The 25195-nt window shown below is 37.0% G+C and overlaps 1 protein-coding gene across 2 annotated transcripts in view; it reads right to left on the minus strand.

The window, feature by feature from the left end:
• Positions 1-416: 416 nt before the first annotated feature.
• ARIH2 (ariadne RBR E3 ubiquitin protein ligase 2) overlaps positions 417-25195 on the minus strand; it is a 67724-nt gene continuing 42945 nt past the window's right edge. For both annotated transcript variants that reach the window (XM_044680034.1, XM_044680108.1), the window contains 12 exons: positions 24575-24638; positions 21469-21616; positions 20396-20517; positions 14655-14764; positions 9970-10087; positions 8803-8853; positions 8687-8708; positions 6522-6673; positions 4708-4851; positions 3370-3438; positions 2169-2252; positions 417-950 (listed from right to left, as the gene is read on the minus strand). In XM_044680034.1, coding sequence (XP_044535969.1) covers positions 879-950; positions 2169-2252; positions 3370-3438; positions 4708-4851; positions 6522-6673; positions 8687-8708; positions 8803-8853; positions 9970-10087; positions 14655-14764; positions 20396-20517; positions 21469-21616; positions 24575-24638 — 1156 coding nt within the window. In that variant the 3' untranslated portion in view covers positions 417-878. The remainder of the gene's footprint in view (positions 951-2168; positions 2253-3369; positions 3439-4707; positions 4852-6521; positions 6674-8686; positions 8709-8802; positions 8854-9969; positions 10088-14654; positions 14765-20395; positions 20518-21468; positions 21617-24574; positions 24639-25195) is intronic.

The following is a 25195-nucleotide window of genomic DNA, read 5'->3' on the forward strand; positions in this document are numbered from 1 at the left end:
GGGTAGGTATGAAGAAAAAAAAGTCTCAAATTCATATGGTTCAATAATACAGTCAGAAGATGGATTAAAAACTACCCCTATAAGCAGCATAATGGGGCATATCAAGAAAAATCCAATTTGGTCAACTATCTCAGGATTCAGGGCAATGAATACACTTCAACCTGGCCCTTCTGCATTTTGGATTCAGAATTTGGTGAGATTCCCCCAGCAGCTAGTGTAGGAAGAAGGACAGCTGACGTGACCCAGCTTATAATGATCCTAGGCTCACTCCTGCAAGAGGTTGGCTGTTCTCTTCTCTGGGCAATCATAGCTGCTGCCAAGCATATCTGAGCAGGAAAAGGGCAGGCAACCCTAAGAAGGCCAATGTGGCATTTTATAAAGCTCAGCACAAAAATGATGTGGGTGGGGAGCAAATGTGACTTTCTTTCTAAGCAGAACAGCTAAAGGAAAAAAACACTCCAATGCCAATTTATTTTTTTTTAAAGGGTTCTGTGTTATTCTAGGGGTTTTTTTTTTGTTTGTTTTGTTTTGTTTTGTATAATTTTACAACCTTTGAAAATTACAGAAGTTGTAATGATCTAATACTATTAACAGCCATTCAGAAAAACTTTCCCTCCCTCCCAATAACCATCCAGGGGGAATTTAAAAAGTCTCATAAAGATGCCAATTCAATATGGCTTCTACCCTGGCACAAACAAAAGCAGAAAGATGAGAAGAAAACTGAAAGTGACTAAAATGGGAGAGCTTGCAGGGGCTGGGGCGTTGTCCTTGGTCTGTGCTCTCCAGAGGCAGTGCCCATTCCATGCAATGGCGCTGCTGACTGCCTTTGTTTCTCAGTCCTCTCTCCCCTCTCACCCTGTAGCCTTCTGTGGACTGTCTTATGTGTCATGGAAATCTTTCAGCAGGGTCCTTCTCCGCTGCTCAGCTATGTGCATCTGATTCTCCAAGTCCTGAAAAATAAGATCAAACCAGTTTTTGTGTTTCTTTCCCTGAGACAGAATTAAGGTCATGGCACTAAAAAGGACCCCAGATGTCAGCTGAGGACAAAACACACCCTTTTTAACATCCTAGAGCCAAACTGCCATCCATCCAGTATCTGTTTGAAGACCATCAGTTCTGGGAGACCCTCCGTCCTATAGTAGCTTTTTTTTAAAAACCCTTATCTTCCGTTTTAGAATCAATACTGTACATTGGTTCGAAGGCAGAAGAGTGGTAAGGGCTAGGCAATGGGGGTCAAGTGACTTGCAGTAGCTATTTTTACTGTTGGAGAGTTCTTTTTATTTAATCTAAAAAAAATCTCTTAAAAAAATTTCAGTTCCAAATTTTCTCCCTCCTCTAGCACTTCCCTTACCCACTGAATAGGTGAATGATACCATTATATAAGCAAAATCACTCAAAAATCATAATCTCCATATGAGCCATGATGCAAAAGCAAAACAAAATAAAGTAGAAAAAAAACCTGCATTCAGAATTCAGAACAATTCTAATTATAAGAAGTTCTTTATACTGAGTCAAAATTTGCTGCTGCAACGGCTACCCACTTCCTCCTAATTCTGTATTCTGAAACCAAACATAAGCAAAAAAGAGATTCTATATGGGGGCCCTTCAAATATCTCAAATCAAATCAGGACAAATATTCGAAGGGCCCCTGTGTAGAATCCTCTCTGAGTTTCCTCTTCTCTAGGTTAAACATTCAATGCAACAAAAATTTAAAAGCCACTGATTCATTCTGTGAATGACTAGATATAATACAAAAGGAAATACAAGATTATTTTTGGCCACAAGGAGCTATATTATCCATGTCTCCCCTGAAAGACAAATTGTCCAATCTTTCCTCCAGAGTGGTGCCCTGAATGGACCCCTTGCTCTAGGGCCAAGGGCTTTACTGGACAACATGCTTCTCTTGAGGGAGACTTCTGGTTAGGTTAGTTTTCAGGTGCCCATGTCATGGTGTGGACTCATGAAGGCTTGCAGATCACTACAATGCCTACATCTTTCTCACTGTAGCCATCCTCTATTTGCAAAGCACTACTCTGAACTTTTTATCTTTCAAGTAAGCCCACTTTCTAAATTAGATTCTGGTGGTCTCCTCTAGTATTGGTGCTACCTCTTATTGGATTTCTACTCCCAATGAGATCAGGGCACTCAATAGAAGAAGAGTTACTTACCCCTCTGTCATAGCTATCTGCTCGCTCCACCTTCCATGAAAGGTTCTCAATTTCTGCCTCCAGCTGGGCCTGCTGATACTCAAACTATAGCAACGACACAAAAGGTTGAATAGGAAAGAAAATCTAGAACAAGGATCTGAGTGAGTAGAAAATATAATAAGACACAACATGTACTTTAGAGCCCAATGTTATTAAGAAGTTTACCAATCAGTCCAAATAAATATATTAATATTTTTGAAGTCCAAAAATTTTATCTGCAATGTTCCAAGTTTTCCTTCATACTTCTATAAAACATACACACACATGTACAAATATATGTGCAACTTCTAAGTATAAAAGTAGCAGAAAAATGCAAGAAAGATTTGAAGTCTGTTACTCAGAATAATAGAAGTTCTTCAAAAATAAGCTTGAATGTTCCTATCTCAGTGAGAGGAAGTTTGTGCTATGCCATCAGGACTATTTGTCACAATCATCTAAGTTTCTACTGTTATTCTTCTTCCTCGTCTATAAATCAGTTAAAATAAGGATACACTGTTGTCTTTCCCAATTCAACTGAGGCTCTTCAAGTCTAGTCTAGGAAAGTCTTCTGTGAGTAGGTTCACCCAAAAAGGAAGCAGCTCTGGAAGTCATCAATCAAGGATAATATAGCTCAACAGGTGGTCCCTGCTCAGCCAATCTTTCCCAGAATTGAGATAAGGGACCAACCACCAACAATACTGTGTGCACATGGGAGAGAAAGACAAGGATCTGCAAGGAGCCTTGTGGGATGTACTAATTTACCTCAAATGATAAGAGAAACAGTTGCTGGGAAAAGGAGTTGAGAAGCAGCTGTGATTTAGGGCAATGTCAATCAGGTGTCCTATTTTAACATAAGTCCTAACTAATCAGGAAGCTTAAGGTTCCTCCTGGCCAGAGACTCAAACTCTTCACGGAGCTTAGTAGGTTCAGTGCATTACTAGAAGTATTACTGATTCATAAATAGGACTCAATCAAATCCCAAGGAGTTTTTCTGGGTAAAATATAAAGTAAAAAAAAAAAAATCAAACACAGCAAATTAATCAGTTAATTATATTATTTATATATATTTTTCTTCTAAATTACTCAAGAGCCAATTATATATTAATATGGAATCTTCTCCAGAAAACATGGAGAGAAATGAGTTTGTACTGACTAGAATAAAAAATGAGCAAAATCCCCTTACCAGCTTCTTCCTAGGTCCAGACTCCATGTAGTATGCATATGGATACGTGTACTGCAGGGTATAACGACACTGTAATAAAAAAGTTTGTTTTTTAAAAAGATAAGTCTACACGAGCACTTTTGATCTGTTTGATTTCCTATTCTAGTTCTCTAGTCTTTAAACAACTGATAAAAATTAGTTTGGATCATCAGGCACAAAGTCTTAAAGAAATCAGGTCAAATAAATTTTTTTTAATAAAAAACAAAACAAAACAAAACAGAATAAATTTCCTTGGTACCACAAGTTCCACCAGTAGTGTAGGGTCATAACCCTTCACCTAAAGCAGTCTTCACATTGAGGTTTAAGAGGTCACTGCCAACTTTGGAGTTAGCCCTATAGATGGTAAAGATACTCTCCAGTTCCTAGTTGACCCTTGGATGGCAGATACACAGATCATTACCAGGTTGGAACCCAAATTCTTTCTAGCTTGGCAGGGCCTGTTACAAGGTTACATTCTGACAAAACATTTGAAAACCCAGAATCTCCTTCATACCTCAATGAGGCAATGGAGAATTTAGTTCAAAGGAGGGGAAAATATTTTGGGAAATTCAAAATGCAAACAAAGTGCTTCTATACTGCATAATATCAAGATGGACCAATCTCAGTAATACAATATAGCTCCAAATAGTCATGAGGTACCTAGGGAAAAAAATGGGAATGGAGAGTTTTAAGATAGGGGTTGAGTGTGCCTCAAATTCCCTTCCTACTATAGTACTTAAAGAGTTTGTATCATACAATTTAATACTACATTATGTCCTGTCTCCTAATTTATTTAATGATGGACAGCTATGGGGAATATAAGCTCTCAAGTTATTTTATGTACATTTTGTCTCCTTAAATATCTTAAGCTTATTGAAGGCAGAGATATAATTCAATTTAACAAACATATTATTTTTGTAGAGCATTTTCTGAATGTTGTATATTATCTATTTATCTATATATGTATATATGTATATTTTACATTTTTAAACCCTTAACTTCTGTGTATTGTCTCCTAGGTGGAAGAGTGGTAAGGGTGGGCAATGGGGGTCAAGTGACTTGCCCAGGGACACACAGCTGGGAAGTGTCCGAGGTCAGATTTGAACCCAGGACCTCCCGTCTCTAGGCCTGGCTCTCAATCCACTGAGTACCCAGCTGCCCCCTATATTATCTATTAATGGCTATTTTATGTGGGAGGATCTGGGCATTTTAGGAGGCTAACAAAAATTTTAGTCTCTCCAGGAAGCTTTAATGCAGAGTTCTTTCCTTCTGCTGCCTGGCACCAAGACCTGCTGTCAGCCAGGGCAGCAGCAGCCTCACCTTGGCTAGGAGCTTAGCAGCATTCTGCAGGTACTGCCAATCGATCCAGGTCCCCAGATTGTTCATCACTCTTTCCTGGATCTTCTCATGAATTCGCTGGTACGTCTGTGCCTCTAGCTGTAAGCTCTTATTGTGATTTTCCCACTGTAGCAGGGATAGAGGGAAGAGGAGGATGGAGGACTTTTGGGGGAAAGGGAGGAGAACAGATGGACTATGGGAAAAGGGGCAAATAAATGTCAAAGTAGGCAAGGAACACTATAGTGGCAACCAACAAAATAGTTGGAATAAGATACTGCCACAATGAAATAAGAATATCCTTTCCTGCTCCAATATCTGAAGCAGTGTGGGCTTTATGTGTTTGTGAAAAGGAGAGGTATTGCTGAAAAACAATGTGGCTTAACTTATTAAACATAAAGGGAACTTCGATTTTTCACCTACTAGAAAAAAATGACTTCCACCCTTAAGTGAAAAGAGGTTCAGTACTAGAATACCAAGAAAATTCTACAAAATACCCAATTTAAAACTCTATGCTGGGGAGGCATTCAAAAGAACAATAATAATCTTGCTAAATGTGACCATTCAGTATAAAGTCCTCAGGAGAGGGAAAATAATCATTTTGTATTAACTGCTACACAATAATAATTTCTGGACTACATCATAGGACAATTGCTTAGTATTTTTATGGAAATACTAAGAGCAGCAGACTATTATATATAGAAGGTACTCAATGAATTTTTGTTCAATATACAAAGTACTTCATATTTTAAGTAGGTATATATGAAGAAGAAACAAAATTTGTTTGTAAGCAAGTATTTAGGGAACACTGGAGCTAGAAGGAGCCTTAGAGCTTATGTGGGCCCACTCCAGTTTTTTGAAGAGGAAACGAAAGTCTTAAGAGCTTAGGATTTAGAGCTGAAAGGGACCTAGAATCATCTAGACTCTGAAAGGTTAAGTATTTGCCTAAATGTACACAGCTACTATGACTTTCTTGGGTCTGGACTAGAGAAAGGGGCTATTAGAATGCCACCAACTAGAGATTAGAGTCTGGTGAGATAAGAATCATAAATTAGAGCTAAAAGGAATTTAAGAGATTATTTAGTCCAACTCTTAATAAAATGGAAATGGAAATGGTGGACCAGAGATGCAGTGACATGCCCAACATTACACAGTGACTAAGTGGCAGAACTGGAAGAGGGATCCAGGGTCTAACTACAAATCCAGTATTCTTTCAACTACTGAAATGCCACAGTACTTTCACTACAAAGGCAAGTGATGACCTTCCTTTTGTGCAATTCAATTTATCAGCCAATTATGAATTCCAATTTTACTCCCCAACACTTTTTCAAAACCATGGCCAAGAAAGATAAGAGATCAAAGATAAAGATGGAAGGAGACACATTATTATGGCATAAGATATTATTAGTATTCCTACTATGTTTCCTGAAAATCAGCATCCTGGCTGATGCCAAATATTTCTGGGTAAAGTTCTCTAGGATCTGTATTGCTGTAAATTATCATCGTGTGCTTCCCAGATCATACCACTTGAGCAGCAGGATTTATAGCTCAAGAGAGGGCAATGTCTGGCCATAAGATATGATACGCTTGCTGCTCTTATAAACCAGAGACCAGGAAATTTGGAAGAGTCTTCTAAAGTCAACATTAACCCTAACAGTTTGGTTCTAGTTCTCCATCACAAATTAAAATTCTAGAAGTTCCCACATCTCTATAAATTCTTCAGTCCTGCCAGCATCCAGCTTAACCATTGCTGGCAAATCAAAGGAAACTAAACTCTGGGTCAGTGAGAGGCCTCCTACCCTCTCAAAGTAGAACAAGTACTTCTTAAGGGCCTCCCTCGCCTGGGCCTGCTGACTCTGGTTTACAATATCAGGATTTTCTTTGTACCGACTGCACTCGTAGTACTCGCTGCCATGGGTCTTCCAGTCTCCTAGACACATCCAGCAGAAATCTGCACAGAACAGCAAAGAACAAGTCAATCACAGCAACGAAGAAACCACCCCCTCCAACAATACCCTTGGCAAAGGTCCAAGATTTGGGAAGCAAAGTTAAGGTAAAGTCACTCTGCTTAGGTTAGATTTCCCAATGGGAAGATTCAGTACACCTCGGGGTTCTATTTGGTAGACAATGTCTCTCTGCTCATCCTTATTATTCACTTAGTACAGAGGGTTAGTAAAACAGTAAAAGAAATACTTCACTTCTGCTATGGACAGGCTGTCTACGGAGACAATAATCTCCAAGAGCCTACATGTCTGTGTTTACAGTAGAGACAAGACCTGTTACATACCGTCACATTCTTTCACCATGAAATGGCTGAGAGCTACCTCGATATCACCTTAATAAAACCCCATCAATAGAAACCATTAGATCATTCTCCTTTTTTTCCCTTTCCATACACATAATCAAGACATCTAAAACACATCTAGAACAAGATATTTTAGCAGTGCCTGCACATAATAGGTGCTTAATAAGTGTTAAATGACTGAATGACCTATTGATAGTTCTGAAGTAGAAAACAAGACAAAAAAAGAGAGATGAAAGAAAGAGCATTTTTAAGAAGGACAAGTTACCCAATGGGCAATTTCATGAATAATCTGGAATTTATTTCCATTTGGGAAAAGAACCAAGATAGAAAGGGCAGAATCCCTTAGAAATGTTATTTCTCAGTCCATGAATTTCAGGTTAAGACAGCACCAATAAAATAAATAGCTGTCTTCCCCTTTCCCAACAAACATTACAAAAAGCCTGTCATTTTGAAGGGGGAAATGAAAGGACAAAACTCATCATGTGAGAAATTCATTTGGCTTTATTTCCTAAAGGGAGTTTTACTCTTCCATCTAAGATGCTAGAGATGACAGGAAGAAAAAGAGCAAATTAAAAAGTATGTTCTACATAACTTGTTCTTGAGAGTAGATATAATCATTTTCCAATTGGAAAGTTACATATAACAATCCCCTTTTAAGTAAAAAAAAAAATTTTTTTTATCAATGCTATAAAGAAATTAAGCAAGCTCAATATTAAGCAAAAATTATCTGGGGCAAGAGACATCAAAATGTCTAGCTTGGAGCCTTTAAATCACAGGATTTGGAAATGATTTTCTAGGCAATCTAGCCTAACTTCTGAATTTTACTGATGTATAAAATGAGACCCAGACAGGTGACTTAAACTGTCAAAGTCACACTCCAGGACTTCAATTTTGTCACACTTTTTCACAAATCAGTGATATTCAGCAACAATTATGGAGAGAAGAATGTGGGCTTCAACTGGGAGGAAGTTCAAACTAAAGTTAAAAAAAAAAAATAAATTTTCAAGTAAAAAGATGGCAAAAGTATCCTATCTTTGCAATGATAATGTGATTCATAGTGACAGGTCACAGGAAGGACCCTGATGTCAGGAACAGTCATTGCTACCAAATAGGTATCATCCCCTTCTCCTGACATGAATTTCTGGCCTGGAGTTATTTTGAGAGCTGAGATGAACCTCATCTTACACAGGAGAAGGTAGAGGCCCAGAACAAGGGAGTGACTTGCCTAAAATCACACAGAAAAATGGCACTGAATTTCAACACATGTCCTCTGATTTTTTCCTACTACATCACATTTCAATATATCACTTACAGAAAGAACTAAAATGGAGTCAGTGATGGGCACTACTTTTCTGATACAAACCACTGAGAAGATACCTGCCAGCTATTATGGATGAGCCCCATGAAAAGAGAACCAATAAAATCAGACACCACAAAGAGAAACTGGTGTAGGATCACATGGATAAAAACAGTGAAAGCTTAAATTTAGAGCAGCTTTGCACAAAAATTCTTTCAAAAGGTCTCATGTGACTGATAACTCCATAGTTTATTTCCATATAAAAAAGCACTTCACACTGGCAAACATGAAAATAAACACAAATACCAGAAACAACAGACACCGCCACAGGGCCCAGAGTGTGAGCTAAAGCCAGGACTTACCATGTTTACACTTAGAACATTGCTGAAAGAGAAAGAAAGGGGAGTGATTAACATACATATTGACCAAAAGGTTTTACGTTATCAGTGATAAGTGAATCATTAGCATTTTTGCTCACCATGTGATTGCAGCCTCCATTCTTCTCAATACAGATATTGCACTTGGGACACTGGGAAAACAGAATCGTTCCATTAGGTTCATTCGCTACCATATGCTGGTTTTAAGACAAATAACACAAAACTCTTGGCACCCATGCCCAGTGGCTAATGTGCAAGACTTCAGGGGAGGAAAATCTCACTTTAACGTGGTGGTTCAGTGGCTCAACAGGAGGTCACTGGTTCTGGAACAATAATTCCAAGGAAATTAGATTAGTATTCTTGGCTCTGACCCCCTCCCTCAAGCACCAGTTGATCTCCAGCAATTGTGCAATCTGTTAGTTAAACTGCTCAGATTAAATTAAGGACTGAGTCAGCAGAAAGGCAAAATCAGTTCCCACAGGAATGTAAGAATTGCCTCAGAATCCTGCTTCCAGAAGTGTCCAATGGGATGAATAATATATAAAATGATTTCTAGAACAGACCATCAATGCAACCCATTATAAGAAAATCATTACAGAACTCAGTCTACCATCTAAAATAAGTTAAATTATTGAGTTCCAAATAAAAATTTCACTTGTCTATACCATTTAAATGAGCTCATGGACAGATGAATGACGCTGAGTTAGTGACCATCCATTGAAAGAGTGACAATAATACAAGTTTACTATGTATCTATCTATACCTTCTGTCAAGTGGTCCTGGGAATTACAGCATTGTCTTGGAGAAAAATAGTAAAGAGGATTCTAACTTTTTCTGTAGCCATTTCATTTTGACTAGGAGCTCACCCCCACCCCAATGTTTTCTTTCTTGACACTGTAAGGCCACATCTATAGGCACTGGCTGGTCTGAGGAGAGAGGACCTTAAAACCCAATTCTTCATTACCAAGAGAGAATTACCTTCAGGGCACATTTACAAGTATAACACACTCAGTTTTACCACTTGTACTGCCACCTCTCCATTCCCAAACTCTCAAAGAGAATCCCAAAACACAACCATGTAAAGAATGTTATTTATTACACCTGACAAAAGAAGTTCCCTTCTCTTCTCAGAATACCAAATGAAAGCTGTAACATAACAGACAAAAGGAGGGAGCTGGTGATCTTTTCTGATAGTCACCAATGGTAAGGTTGGTGAGAGACAAGATAAAAAGCATCCCCAGGGAGCTGGTAGTCTAAACAGTCCTTACATCTTTAGTGTGAGCACTAATGTAGTTTGCCGTTTCAGAGTCGTCTGCACACTTTGTGAGCCATTTCCGGATTGTGGCGCAGTCTGTAGGGGCGTGATACATCTGACGACACTTGAAACTTAAAAATCAGAAAAGAAAGGCATTCAAATTTCAACAAGTTCAGTTTGCGCACCAAGTTGTCAATCTCCCTTTAACCAACATTGGTAGGATTTGTCTGAGTTTTTCCGAAGGCATAGTTTTGTCTCACAAGGCTTCTGAGACCCTTGCTTATTCAATAATTAATTCAACTATTTCTTGAATTCTCTCTTAATCCGAACTCTCCTAATCTCAACCTTCTTTACAACTCAGAATTAATCAGTCATAACAATAAAAAACATTTTAGAGCTAGCCATTTGCAAATCTTTCAACAGTGGTCCAACTGTGGGTAGTTCACTTCAGTTACAAGATTACTCCAATCTTTGAGCCAATTCTTCCTCTCAGACCCAAAATAAACATGTCCTGATACATACTAGATTCATGAAGACTTTTTGCTCTTTTTGATTTCTTACTATGAACAAGAATCTTTGAACATATATTTGAATGAGGGTCTCAGGAGAAGAATGTATGTCATATAACAGAAGCACAGAGAATAAAGTAAAATGATTAGGCACATTAGGTGATCTTTAGGGTGCCTTCTAGTCCAGACATTTTATGGCTTCAGGAATTATTTAAAAATCTAGAAAAAGAACTTTGCAGTAGCACAGTGGATAGGGTCCTATTCCTGGAATCAGGAGGACCTGGGTTTAAATCTGGCCTGAGACACTTCCCACATGTATGACCCTGGTCAAGTCACTTAACTCCAATTGCTTAGCCCTGGCCACAACTCTGTTTAATTAACAGTAATTAATACTAAAACCGTCCTTTCGTCTCTAGGCCTGGCTCTCAATCCACTGAGCTAGCCCAGCTGCCCCTACTTTAGGTTGCAGTTTCTTTAGCAGATGAGCTGGGTGGCTCAGTGGATTGAGAGCCAGGCCTAGAGACTGGAGGTGCTAGGTTCAAGTCCGGCCTCGGACACTTCCAGCTGTGTGACCTTGGGCAAGTCACTTGACCCCTATTGCCCACCCTTACCACTCCTGGGCCAAGGACAGTCCCTAGCCCGGATGAAAAAGGAGGAGGGTTGGGCGTGGGGTTAGCAACCCCACCCTGTAAAAACTACATCTGCTAAAGAAACTGCAACCTAAAGTAGGGGCAGCTGGGCTAGCTCAGTGGATTGAGAGCCAGGCCTAGAGACGAAAGGTCCTAGGTTCAAAACCCGGGCTCAGACACTTCCCAGATGGGTGACCCTGAGCGACTGTGTGACCCATTGCCTACTGGTTGTGGCCCTATGCTCCTAGAATGGAGTCCCAGGATAAAAAAAAAATACTAAAACAGGAAGTAAGGGTTTAAAGAAAGAAAAAAGAACTATGCATATAATTTTAAACACCATGCAAAGTTATATTATAGTAATGAGTAAAGAAAGTATATTGGCACAGGTATCTGAAATAAAAATTGATTCCGAAACCTTCATCTTAACCACAAGGAAGTTGAGTACATTAAAATCAATCTTCCCCTACCAGTAAACAGTAGTAACCATGATAGATCACAAAGAGAGGAGGAAAACCCAAAATTATTTACTACCTGGAAAATTATTCTCCAGGCTATTTTACACCGATTACAAAAGTAGATTGAGCTGTTTGTTTTTTATAGGATATACAATAATTTATTTGGATAAGCTACCTAATATCTTGATAAAATGCAAAAGCAATTAAATGAGACAAATTAAATAAGAATTATTATTAATATACCAAAATGATTTAGAAATATAAACCTGGAATTCAGAGAGATTTCATGCTCAAGTTAGCTTTATTTGCCCAAGGGTACCAACTCCCACTACATAAATTTAGTTATACAAGGAGGCCATATAGAAGCTATCCCCTATTCCAAGGAATTCAAAACCTCTCCAAGGGTACATTACCCATCCCAGTCATTCCTACTCTCCACCACAGATAAAGGTATATATAGATATGAATGTAAACATAAATACAGGAGGCAGCTAGGTAGCTCAGAGAACTGAAAGTCAGACCTAGATATGGGGGTCTTGGATTCAAATTTGGCCTCTGTAGCTTTGTGGCCCCAGGCAAGCCAATTAACCCCTGTTGCCTAGCCCTTACCACTCCTTTTGCCTTGGAAACAATATATGGTATTAATTCTAAGACAAGAGATAAGGTATTTTTAAAAAAGTATAATACAAACACAAACACAAACACACCCACCCACACACACACACCTACACCCCTGCCAAATTAAATAAAAACAAGAGCCTTGATTTGTCCCAACTTCCATTCTTGTAACAGCTATATAACTTTTCAAGAAAAAAGGGTGTTGTGGTTATCCTTGCAGGAAAATCAACAAGCCTAATCATCAGCAATTTTTTGAAGTTGAAAGTAGCAAGTGATAGTAAAGCTATTACCATCAATAATATTCCCAGGGTACCAAATCTTGGAAATGGGGATTTCATAACTGACACAAAATAGCTCAAAAGCACTGTGCTTGTTTTTTTCTTCCTTTTCTTAAAAACAAAACAAAAACAAACAAAAAACCAACATACATACCTTCTGTGCATTTTTTTAAAGCCAAGAACTGTTTCTAATATACAAAGAACAGACCTATGAAGAATTTAGATTTTTTCCAAATACATTAGTTTGCAAATTATCTGAAAGTAAACAACCTGTTTCCAAACACTATTACTAGAGTTCTACTTACCAAATTTCAAGAAGCTGACTTAAGGCTCAGAAAGGCAAGAGCTTAGTACAAGTCTTTATATAAGACATAAAATCCATATAAGAATCCATCACTGGGCCTGTACTAACAGTCTGTCCCCTGTGGCAGCACTCTTCTGCCATAGCCTTTATGAACTACTCCCTAGGGTTTAGCACATACTGCAAAGATCAAAACCAATTTGTTAGTTTGATAGGTATGGCACTAAATAGGTAAATTAATTTGGGTAGAATGGTCATTTTTATTATGTTAGCTCGTCCTATCCATGAGCAATCATAAACATAATAAAAATGACCATTCTACCCAAATTAATTTACCTATTTAGTGCCATTCCTATCAAACTACCAAAAAACTTTTTTACTGAATTAGAAAAAACTATAACAAAGTTCACTTGGAAGAACAAAAGGGAATATTAAGGGAAATAATGGAAAAAAAAAGTGAAGGAAGGTGGCCTAGTAGTACCAGATTAAACTATACTATAAAGCAGCGGTCACCAAAACGATATGGTACTGGCTAAGAGACAGAAAGGAGGATCAGTGGAATAAACTTGGGGTAAGTGATGTCAACAAGACTGTCTATGATAAACCCAAAGAACCCAACTTTTGGGACAAAAATCCACGATTTGACAAAAACTGTTGGGAAAATTGGAAAACAATATGGGAGAGATTAGGCTTAGATCAACAGCTCACACCCTACACCAAGACAAATTCAGAATGGGTGAATGACTTGAATAAGAAGGAAACTATAAGAAAATTAGATGAACATAGAATAGTGTACCTGTCAGATCTATGGGAAAGGGAAAATTCTAAAACCAAGCAAGAGCTAGAAAAAATTACAAAATGTAAAATAAATAATTTTGATTATGTTAAATTAAAAAGCTTTTGTACAAACAAAAACAATGCAACCAAAACCAGAAGGGAAACAACAAATTGGAAAAAAATCTTTATAACAAAAAATTCTGACAGAGGTCTAATTACTCAAATATACAAGGAGCTATTGGGACATTAATGCATTGCTGGTGGAGTTGTGAACTGATCCAACCATTCTGGATGGCAATTTGGAACTATGCCCAAAGAGCTCTCAAAGACTGCCTGCCCTTCGATCCAGCCATACCATTGCTGGGTTTGTACCCCAAAGAGATCATAAACAGACTTGTACGAAAATATTTATAGCTGCGCTTTTTGTGGTGGCAAAAACCTGGAAAACGAAGGGATGCCTTTCTATTGGGGAATGGCTGAACAAATTGTGCCATCTGTTGGTGATGGAATACTATTGTGCTCAAAGGAATAATGAACTGGAGGAATTCCATGTGAACTGGAAAGACCTCCAGGAATTGATGCAGAGTGAAAGGAGCAGAACCAGGAGAACATTGTATACAGAGGCTGATACACTGTAGTAAAATCGAATGTAATGGACTTCTGTACTAGCAGCAATGCAATGACCTAGGACAATTCTGAGGGATTTATGGAAAAGAACGCTACCCATATTCAGAGGAAGAACTGCAGGAGTGGAAACACAGAAGAAAAAGAACTGCTTGAACACATGGGTTGAGGTGGACATGGTTGGGAGATGTAGACTCGAAACAACCACACCAATGCAACTATCAACAATATGTAAATAAGTCTTGATTGATCACACATGTTAAAACCAGTGGAAATGCGCGTTGGATATTGGGGGGGGTGTGTGTGAAGGGGAAAGTAAAAACAAGAATCATGTAATCATGGAAAATTTTTCTAAAAAAATAAAATATTAAAAATAAAATAAAACAATTGTTTATTAAAAACTAAGAATCCTCCTGTCCATTATTAGAAAAGAATGAAAACCGTAAGATTCAGGGAAGGGAAAGGATCTGGAGATGGGTTAAGAAGACCCAGGAATGCACATCTTACCAGAAAACCTCGTTGCATCGATTGCACTGTACTCGTCGAGCCCTGGGCTCCTGTACCTGGATAACCATGGGGCAGTCTGCACCGGGACATAGCTGGAGCTGATAATGGCTCTAGGAATACAGTAAGAAAAAGGTAGTCAAGAGAGTTCTAAGGGAGGTGGGAGAGCAACATACACCCATCTAGTTTCTATTGGTAAATGATGGGAGAAAGGAGTGTAACCATTACATAAAGAGATATTTTCTTAAATGTGTTTTAAACCTTCTAATTCTTTTAGCTAAATTGTATTAACATGAAAATATTAGGAGAGGGATAGGTAGGGAGTTCCCTAATTAGTATACCCCTTTACCAATGCAGATTGGCAGCTTGTATCAACCTAAAATCTTCTTAGAGCTGCCTGAGAGATAAAGTGACTTTCTCTGAGTCAGAGCCAATATATGTCAGACACAGGACATGAACTGAGATCTTGAAGGCTCTGAGGTTAGTTCTCTATCCACTATTTCACTTCCTTCTATCTGTTCCATTTCCCATAAATATCAATATTGTCAAAATCAGATATGAAGCAAGTACATAGTGATATAATAAAAACTAGACAATAAAAGAACCAAAAAAGAACTTTAAAAATTCAACTTCAAAGAGGTCCCTAAAAAAAGGTCTGGTTTTCTTCCTTTTTTTGCCTTTATTAATTTTTTAATTCAATTTTATTTTGTTTTCAGTTGCAAAATATTACTCCCCTTGCCCCTTTCTCCACCCACTGAGAAGACAAGAAAAACACAAACTATTACAAATAGTTATGCAAAATAAATTCCGGCATTAGCCACATCCAAAAAAAAAAAAAAAAAGAAAGAAAAGAAAGAGAACATATGCTTCAGTCTCCACTGTGATTCTATCAGCTCTCTATGTCAAGGTGAATACATATTATCATGAGTCCTTTGGACCTGTGATTGGTCATTGTGTTACTCTGCCTTTCGCCACTGATTGTTGTTAAAACAGAGCTGTTACTATGTATGAAGTCTTGGTTCTACTCACTTCATTTTGCATCAGTTGATTCAAGTCTTTCCAAGATTTTCTGAAACCATCACCTCCATCATTTCTTATAGCATAAAAGTTTCTATCATATTCATATACCATAACTTGTTTAGTCATTTGCATGCCCTCAGTTTGCAATTTTTTGCCACCATAAAAAGAGCTGCTATAAAATTTTTGTACATATGGGCCCCTTTCCTTCTTTTCTGATTATTATGAGGTACAAATCTAGTAGGGAATTGCTAGAGTCCAAAGGTACGCAGTTCAATAGTTTTTGGAGCATAATTCCAAATTGTTCTTCATAATAGTTGGACTAGTTCACAGATCCATCAACATTAGTGATGCAAGAGAATTAGTGAGTAACAGAGAAATTTTATTTAAAATAACTCTAGACTATATAAAATAATTGGGAGTCTCCTTAACAAGACAAACACAGGAATTATGCGAACACAGAATACTTTTCATACAAATAGAACTAAATAACTAGAAAAATATTAATTGCTCACGAGTAGGCCAACAATTCTACTTAAATTAATTTATTTATTCACTATCATACCAAACAAATTACCAAAAATTATTTTATAGAACTAGAAAAAACATCAAAATTCATCTGGAATAACAAAATGTCAGGAATATCAAGGGAATTTAATGAAAAAAAAAATGTGAAGGAAGGTGGCCTAGCAGTACTATATCTCAAACTGTACTATAAAGCAGTAATCATCAAAACAATCTGGTACTGGCTAAAGAAATAAAATGGTGAACCAATGGAATAGATTAAATGTACAATATACAAGGGTAAATGACCACAGCAATCTAGTATTTGGTAAACCCAAAGATCCTAGCTCTGGGAATAAAAACTATTTGACAAAAACTGCTGGGAAAACTGGAAAACAGTAAAGCAGAAACTAGGTATAGACCCATATCTCACATTCTATATCCAAGATAAGGTTAAAATGAGTATCTGATTTAGACATAAAGGGTGATACCATAAGTAAATTAGAAGAATAGTTTACCTTTCAGATCTATGAAGAAGGAAGAATTTATTAGCAAGCAAGAGTTAGAGAACATTAAAATCTATAAAATGAATAATTTTGATATAAAATTAAAAGGCTTTTTGTACAAACAAAACTAAGGTAACCAAGATTAGAAGGGAAACAACAAACTGGGGGGAAAATTCATAGCAAATTTCTCAGATAAAGGCCTTATTTCTGGAATGTATAGAGAACTGAGTAAAATTTATAAGAGCACAAGTCAATTTCCAATTGACAAACAGTCAAAAGAATAGGAACAAATGGTTTTCAGCTGAAGATAATCAAAGCTATTAAAATAATCACATGAAAAAATGTTCTAGAGAAATGCAAATTTTAAAAACTCTAAGGTACTGCCTCAAATCTAACAGATTGGATAATATGAAAGTAAAGAAAAATGATAAATGTTGGAAGAGATGTGGCAAAATTGGGACACTAATGCATTGTTGATGGAGCTTTGAACTGACTCCAACCATTCTGTAGGGCAATTTGGAACTATGTCCAAAGAGCTACAAAACTGCATAACCTTTGATCCAATAATACCACTACTAGGTCTGTATCCCAAAGAGATTAACAAAAAAATTGAAAGGATGTTCTTATACCAAAATATTTATAACAGCTTTTTGTGGTGGCAAAGAGTTAGATATTCTATTAATTTGGGAATGGCTGAACAAATTATGGCATATGGAATATGATTAGGAGTCTGATTTCAGAAAAACTAGAAAAACATAAACAGATGCAGAGTGAAGTGAGCAGAACCAGGAGAACATTGTACACAGTAACAGCAAAACTATATGATAATCAATTGTGAAAGAATTAGCTATTCTCAGCAATACAATGAACTAGGACATAGGACAATTTTGTAGGACTTATGACAAAGGATGCTATGAGAAAGAACTGTTGGAGATGGAATGTAGATCAAAGCATACTTTTTTTTCACTTTAGCTTATTATCTGTGTTTTTATTTTATTGGTTTTTAAAAATTTTATACAAATATTCTCTCACAACAATGATCAATATGGAAGTATGTTTTGCATGAAAATACACGTATAACCCAGGTCAAATTGCTTACCATCTCCAGAAGGGGGGAGGGAAGAAAGAGAGGGAGAAAATTTAGATCTTATTTCAGAAACCACGTGTTGAAAATTATTACATGTAATTGGGAAAATAAAATATTTAAAATAAATAAAATGCTGAACAAAAACCAAAAAAGTGCATTAGTTTATCTATTTTCTCACATCTCCAGCATTTTCTTTTTTTGTTTTTGTCATCTTAGCCAATCTGATTGGATATGAGGTGGTACCCTAAAGCTATTTTAATCATCATTTCTCTACTTATTAGTGATTTTGAATATTTTTTGTGCCCATTGATTTGGGTTTCTTTCTTTTAAAACTACCTATTTTTTGATTATTTATCAATTGGAAAATGGTTCTTTTTCTTATAAATTTGACTTAGTTCCCTATATATTTTAGAATTGAGATCATTATCAGAGAAACCTGCTACAAAAATTTTTTCTCAGTTTCCTTCTAATTTTAGCTGCATTAGCTTGTTTGAAAACTTTTACATTTCTTGATAATTTTGATTACGTTTTTACCTCCTATTCTGTAATTTCTTATTTGGTCATGAACTCTTCCTCTATCCACAGACCTGATAGGAAAATTTTTCCATATCCCAGTAATTTGCTTATATCACCCTTTATGTGTAAATCATGAACCTATTTGAAATTTGTCTTAGCATACAATGCAGGATATTAATATGTCTAGTTTCTGCCAGATTACTTTCCAGTTTTCCAAATATAGTACTTGCCTTAATAGGTAAAATATTTGGGTTTATCAAATACTAGGCAATTGTACTTATGCACTTCTGTATAGTAAGTCCCTAATTTGTTTCATGGATCACCCATTATTTCTTATTCAGCATAAATTGTTTTGGTGATTATAACTTTTTAGTATAGTTTGATATCTGGAACTGCTAAAAGGCACCCCCCCCCCCCTTTTTTCCCACTGATTCTTTTGGTAATCTGGACCTTTTATTCCTCCACAGATGAATTGTTATTTTTTCTAGCTCTTTAAAAGAATTCTTTGTTAGTTTGACTGATATAGCACTAAATATGAGACTATGTCCCTCTTTTTCTTTTTAGGCAATGGGGGTCAAGTGACTTGCCCAGGGTCATATAGCTGGGAAGTGTCTGAGGCCAGATTTGAACCTAGGACCTCCAGTCTCTAGGCCTGGCTCTCAATCCACTGAGCTACCCAGCTGCCCCCTGATATGGCACTAAATAAATGAATTAACTGGTTTAGTTAACCCATGAGAGATCAATACTTCTCCAATTATTTAAATCTGTCTTTATTTTTGCAAAGATTGTTTTGCAATTGTGTTCATCCAGTTCTTGGGCATATCTTGGCAGGTAAACTCACAAGTATTTTATGCTATCTGTACTTATTTTAAATAGAATTTTTCTTTCTATATTTCTTCCTGCTGGATTTTGTTGGTAACACACAGAAATACTGATGACTTATGTGAGTTTATTTTATATTCTTTATCTCTGCTAGAGCTATTAATTATTCAAATTAGTTTCTTAGTTGACTTTCTGTGAGTGTGCGTGTGGTTCTCTGAGTAAATCATCAAGCCATCTGCAAAAAAGTAAATTTTGTTTCCTCTTTGTTTATGCTTATCCCTTTCATTTCTTTTTATCTTATTGGATTTCTAGGTCATTATTAGGTCTGGCACAATTGCTAGGTTTTTGCACAAGTAGATGTGTAGGAAATGGGACGCCTCTTTTTATTCTGGCAACTATCTAGGATACAAGTCCTCCCATTGTACTTTCTAGCTCATGTAGGCAAGTATGTTCTATACTGACATGTAATTATTGAATAGTATTATATTCTGGTGTATCTGTCCTGTATGCCCCTCAACTCCATAAGCTCTTAAGTTCTATAAAAATAAGGAAGGGGTAGGTCTTGTTTTATTTTGTACCTTCACCAGTACAGTGCTCTTCTGTCCATAATAAATGCTTATTAAATGCCAAATGAAAAAAAGATTGGGAACCAGAAAATTTAAATTAAATTAAAATTAAAAAGTAATCCAGTTATTCAAGGTGTAACCAGAGAGCACCAACATGAAGAAAATCATCAAAGGAGAAAACTGTACAGGAGAATTGCATATGTTCTACTGAAAAGTACAGAAGACCTGGCTTTTATTCTAGTTGTGTGTCTCTGAATCTCAGATTTAGTTTCTGCATCTGTTTAAAAAAATGTGCCACCTGATAGATGAAGCTGGGTGAGAACAAAAATAATAGTAATTTGCCTTTGACTGTAAGGAAGACAAAAAAAGATCATAACCCTTGTCTTATAGATAAAAATTCCAATGTTCAAAACCCAAGTGACTTGTCCTGAGTCACCTGGAGTAATTGTTCTGAGTCCAAAAAAGATATAACTTTGCCTCAAAACTAGTAACTACTGTTATGGAAGAGGACTCAGGAATTTACAGATAACAAAAACAAAAATGATCAATAAATAACAATGAGAAAGATTCTTTGGAGAAACCAAGAAGTGATAAAAACCTTTGAGCTTAGTACCTCCTGATTCTACCTGGCTACTCTCACAGCACCCTCTGTTCTAGCCCACAGTCAAAACTTTAAAGAAGTGGTGAAGGGAAAGGAAAAAAGTGTCAAAATTGTTAAAATAATACCTCCACGTAATCCCTGAAGAGGTAGCGCCTGTATTTGTCTTTCAACTCCTCACTAGGCAGCAAAGGAAACACAAAATCCTCTGGTGTTCTGAGAAGGCAGTCCTGAGCCATACAGGAGACTCCTAAGAAATACCAACACAGGCATATATACATGAAAATTAAAGGTATCAACTTCCATGTAGTTTTTTTGTATCACAGGATGAATCAGATTTCATGGGGAATAACAGAAGATGATTAATGAAAGACAACCTATTAATCTGTTATCAATCTAAGAATTTTCTCATGACCACAGCAAAGAACCAAAAAGATAAAAGAAATTAACATGTTGCCAAAATTGTGGAAATCGAAAATCCTTCAACATTACATAAACACCAGCACTCATGCTAAAAAATTTTCAGGTATTATAAAATAAAAAGTACTGGCCCAATTGTAGCCTATATACAACAAAATGAGAACTCTCTGAAAGCAAAAAAAAAAAAAAAAAAAATACATGGAAAATAAATCAATTATAGGGAAAGCACAAGTTTTAGAGGAGCCAGATTTGAGTAGGGGAAATGGCCTATATTTGGTCTAGTTTAGTTCAACTGGTAATCGTGAACAGAATTAAATAAAAACCACACACACACAAAACTTACTTCCCTTCTTAGAATCAATACTATGCATTGGTTCTAAGGCAGAAAAGCAGCAAAAACTAGACTTAAGGAACTTGCCCAGGGTCACAAAGCTAGGAAATGCCTGAGGCCAGATTTGAACAAAGGACCTCCCATCTCTAGGCCTGGCTCACTATCTACTGAGGCATCTAGATGCCCCCAGCAGAATGAAATTTTGACAATGAAATTAATTTTGCTTCAGTAACATGTAAGCCACATTAGAAGAAAAAGAACCAGTTAACAAGTAAGTTTAATTTACACGCTACTTTAAAAGTAAAAGGAACATCCTCTTGGGATGGCAATGATGATAAAAATACTTCACTCTTCCAAAGGAAAATTCAACCCACTATCTACAACACTCTCCCTAGTGTTTACAAGACCAAGGTTAATTCTAAATTTCAGTCCAAATTACAGTAAACTCACCAACTCCTACACCATCTTTCACCAGCACTGTACAATGTTGCTCCCAACAGCTTCGGCAAAACTGGTGCTGACAAGCCAAAGAGAGTAAATTTTCCTTTCGGACAAACTGCATGCACACTGCACAATGATGGGAGGAATGTACCATTACCTGGGAAAAGGCAATAACTAATTAGTCTACAAAATAGTTGCAGACCTTCCTTATTGAAGATACATGATTGAATGTTAACAGACTTGAAATTCATTATCTTACAATCACAAATTCAGAACTTTACTCTTGTCACCTTCCTAAGTGAGGACAAGAAAGAATTATTTTTAGGGACAAGTTAAGATAATCAAATTATTGTTTTGGTGTTTACAAGTCAGAATAGCTATGGAATAACTTTGGTTAGCTTTGGCCTGTAACCTCAAAGCAAGAGTCATTGTCCTTCCATGTCCTACACAAACTAGGGATTGAATCTGTAAATATTACTCTAAATCAAAGCTGTAGCTTTATTCAAGACCTTACAGGCATCAACAGTATTAGACAAACTTGACATTAAGAAAGACATGGTCCATAGCAGGGAATAAGACTTGGGAAATCCCTATTTCCTTTTGTTAGATTCCTTTAAGGTTTCATACCTTGCGTGTGACTTAGGCTACCTGTCATGCTTCACTCCCTATCTGTTTAGCTGTGGGACTTGGGGCAAGTTATCTCACTTCTTAGGGCTTCAGCTTCCTAATGGGATGGGGGATGGGAAGGCAGACTAAATGTCCTCTGAGGCTCCCTCCAGTCTATGATCTTATGAAATGAGAAGTTTCCATATTGGTTTAATATCAAACTCAAGAATGCACAGAGAATATCTTTTGATTCTGTTTCAACTCACCATAACAAACAGGTATAGTCTCCTCACTCAGCAAGCATTCAAAGGCATCATAGACTGACAGAGCTTCCTATCAATTTCAAACTTCCACATAATTCCCAGAGCAATTTCACTTATATAAGAGAAGCTTTCTTCTTATGAGATTCAAACCCTTCCTATGCATCAATTCTTCTTCCTTGCATTTCAAAGTCTCAAGCAAGGAAGGACTTTCCTCTAAGTCTTGGTTCATGCATACCTGTGCCTAAGAGACAGCATCAATGTAGTATGAAAAGCAGTAGCTGTGATTTGGAATCAGAAAACTGGAGTTTGAATTTCACCTGTTTCTTGTATGACCACCAGCAAGTCACTTAACTTATTTTGGTCTCAGATTCCTCAAATGTGATAAGGATATTCTCAAAGCACCCTTTTCAACTTTAAATCTAAGATCTTTCGATTATATAACTTGGATTCTGTCACACACCCAAAGCAATATGCCAGCACCACTGAACACTAATATTTATGGACTGCTTATGGAGATCCTAGTGCTAACTGGAACATACTAGAGAACAAATGACATGTTTGTCATGATTGTTTAATATTCCACTTAGGCAGACATCAAATGCTATTGGTAAAGAGTATGTCTGTTCTGCCACTCTCTAAAACATAATTCCATTATCATTTCTCAAGTTAAAAATTTTTAAAATCTATGCAAGAGTATAGGCTGGTCATCTCTTAGCAAAAGGTAGTTATGCACATTCCAAGAAATGTGGAAACTAGTTAACATGAATTTGCTCCTTCTTCTCTTCCCTTGTCACTAGAGATAAAAAGCACTATGTGTAAAAATCATGGAATATCATTTTTAGGATGGACCACTCCCTGCAAGATTCATTTTACAATTCATTCTTAAGTGGCAAGGAGATGATATACTTAAAACTTGTGTGACCTGGCTTTTAATTCATGTAAAAAACACATACTTTGTGAGTATCAAGGCACTGTGGAGGATACAAAAATGAGCAAGACATAGGCCTTGCTCTCAGAAAGCACATAATCTAGTGAGGAATAGAAAACAGAAGTAAACATATTCACAATACAGGGCAACATAGAGAAGTGCTAACATGAGTAAAATGAAATATTCTATAGAGTTAAGAGGACAGCAAAATTACTACTGGCTGGGAAAAGGAATTAAATCAGGGAAACCTTCATTGCCTCCAATACAGACCCTAAAGGATGGATATGATGGACTCAGCAAAAATGAAGTGATCTTTTTATAGGGGACAACATAAATAAAGACACAGAGTGGGAGAGCACAAGGCATGTATAGGAAACAATAAATGACCTAATTTGGCTGAAGCACAGGGTATACATACATAATGAAAGTGACATGGAAAAATGAACATATTTCAAAGAATGACATTAACTTTATTCCCCATTTGCATGGAAAATATTTTTGTACAATAGCTATAAAGATTAAGGCCTGAATTTGAAAGAGGAAACATCTTCAGCATGTCTCACTCTAAACAAAGTCCTATTACATTAATGGTGTTAGATGAGTATCCAAATAGCAATATAAATTTAGAAAGAAGAGCTGTGGTCCTGAAAGAAGGAGATACAGACAGTTCTCATTTTACGTAAATTCATCTTATGCAAATTCGCATTACGCAAATTTGACTTTATGCAAAGAATTCTGAAAGAAATCCACATTCCAAAAACTCACCTATGTTACTTTTACTATACAGAATCATGTTCTCTCTCCACTCCTGCTCCACAGCCTTGCACCCTCCCAGCCAAAACCAACCCCCTAAAAACCCTCCAAGTGAAAGCAAAAGAAGGAACATGCAGAGAGACCACCACTAGATCAGGGCTTGATTTGACTTGAGACCTTCAGTGCCAACAGAGGAGACTCCTCTGACCCACTGCACGTCTGGCCCCCTCATGTCTCTTCATCCATCTGTGCTTGTGTACTCTATGTCTAACCCCCACCTCTGCATGCCAATCTTGTCTGTGTTTGAACCTGTAAGATCCATGCAGGCCCCATGTAGCTGGCCCTGGCCCCCATGCCTTCTTCCTCCTGCTCTCAATTCTCTGTACCAAGCCCCAATAAGTCTTTTAACCGCATGCCAGCCCTCTTCCCTCCCCCAGGCATGAATCCCCTTTCCTGCTTCCCTCCCTCCCTTCCCCATGTCCACAAGCAAATTTGCATTATGTAAAAGCTGCTTTATGTAGAGGTCTGCGGACACTTACGTAAAGGGAGAACTGTCTGTACTCACATGTTTCGATGGACTGGGCTGAACTCGGGCCTCAACTAACAGCTGAGCAGAATTAGACTTGTGTCTAAAAGACAAAAAATGGGATTTTTTTTTTTACCTTTAGGAAAAGTAGGAATCCAAAAATAACCAAATATATGTCTCTTTAAACAAAGGAATGGTGGGCCAAAAAGTCTGAATAAACTGTATGGGGCAATACAGAAGAAAGTAATATGTTTTTCTTTTTGGTTTCTAAACTATTCCTAGGAATTCTGAGTCTCAGTTCTCTCACCTATAAAACATATATATAATAATCCCTGTAACACCTCAAATGAGATAATGAATTTAAACCTCATCAAAAGTTTAAAAATATTTTAAGCATAAATCATGTATGTGAAAATCCAAGGGATAAGTGATTTCAATAGCGGGAGAGGGGAGATTGCATGAAAAGTTCACTATTGTGGATGGAAAACCCTTTATGATTTAGTATATGAGATAACAGTTGTGACATTTCCAGGTTCACAAGCTTCAAATTATCAGAGCCAAATTCTCTCATTCTCTCTCTCTCATTCTCTCTCATTCATTCTCTCTCATTCTCTCTCTCTCTCTCTCTCTCTCTCTCTCTCTCTCTCTCTCTCTCTCTCT

Source organism: Gracilinanus agilis, chromosome 1 (assembly GCF_016433145.1).
Source record: "Gracilinanus agilis isolate LMUSP501 chromosome 1, AgileGrace, whole genome shotgun sequence".
Taxonomy (NCBI): Eukaryota; Metazoa; Chordata; class Mammalia; order Didelphimorphia; family Didelphidae; genus Gracilinanus; species Gracilinanus agilis.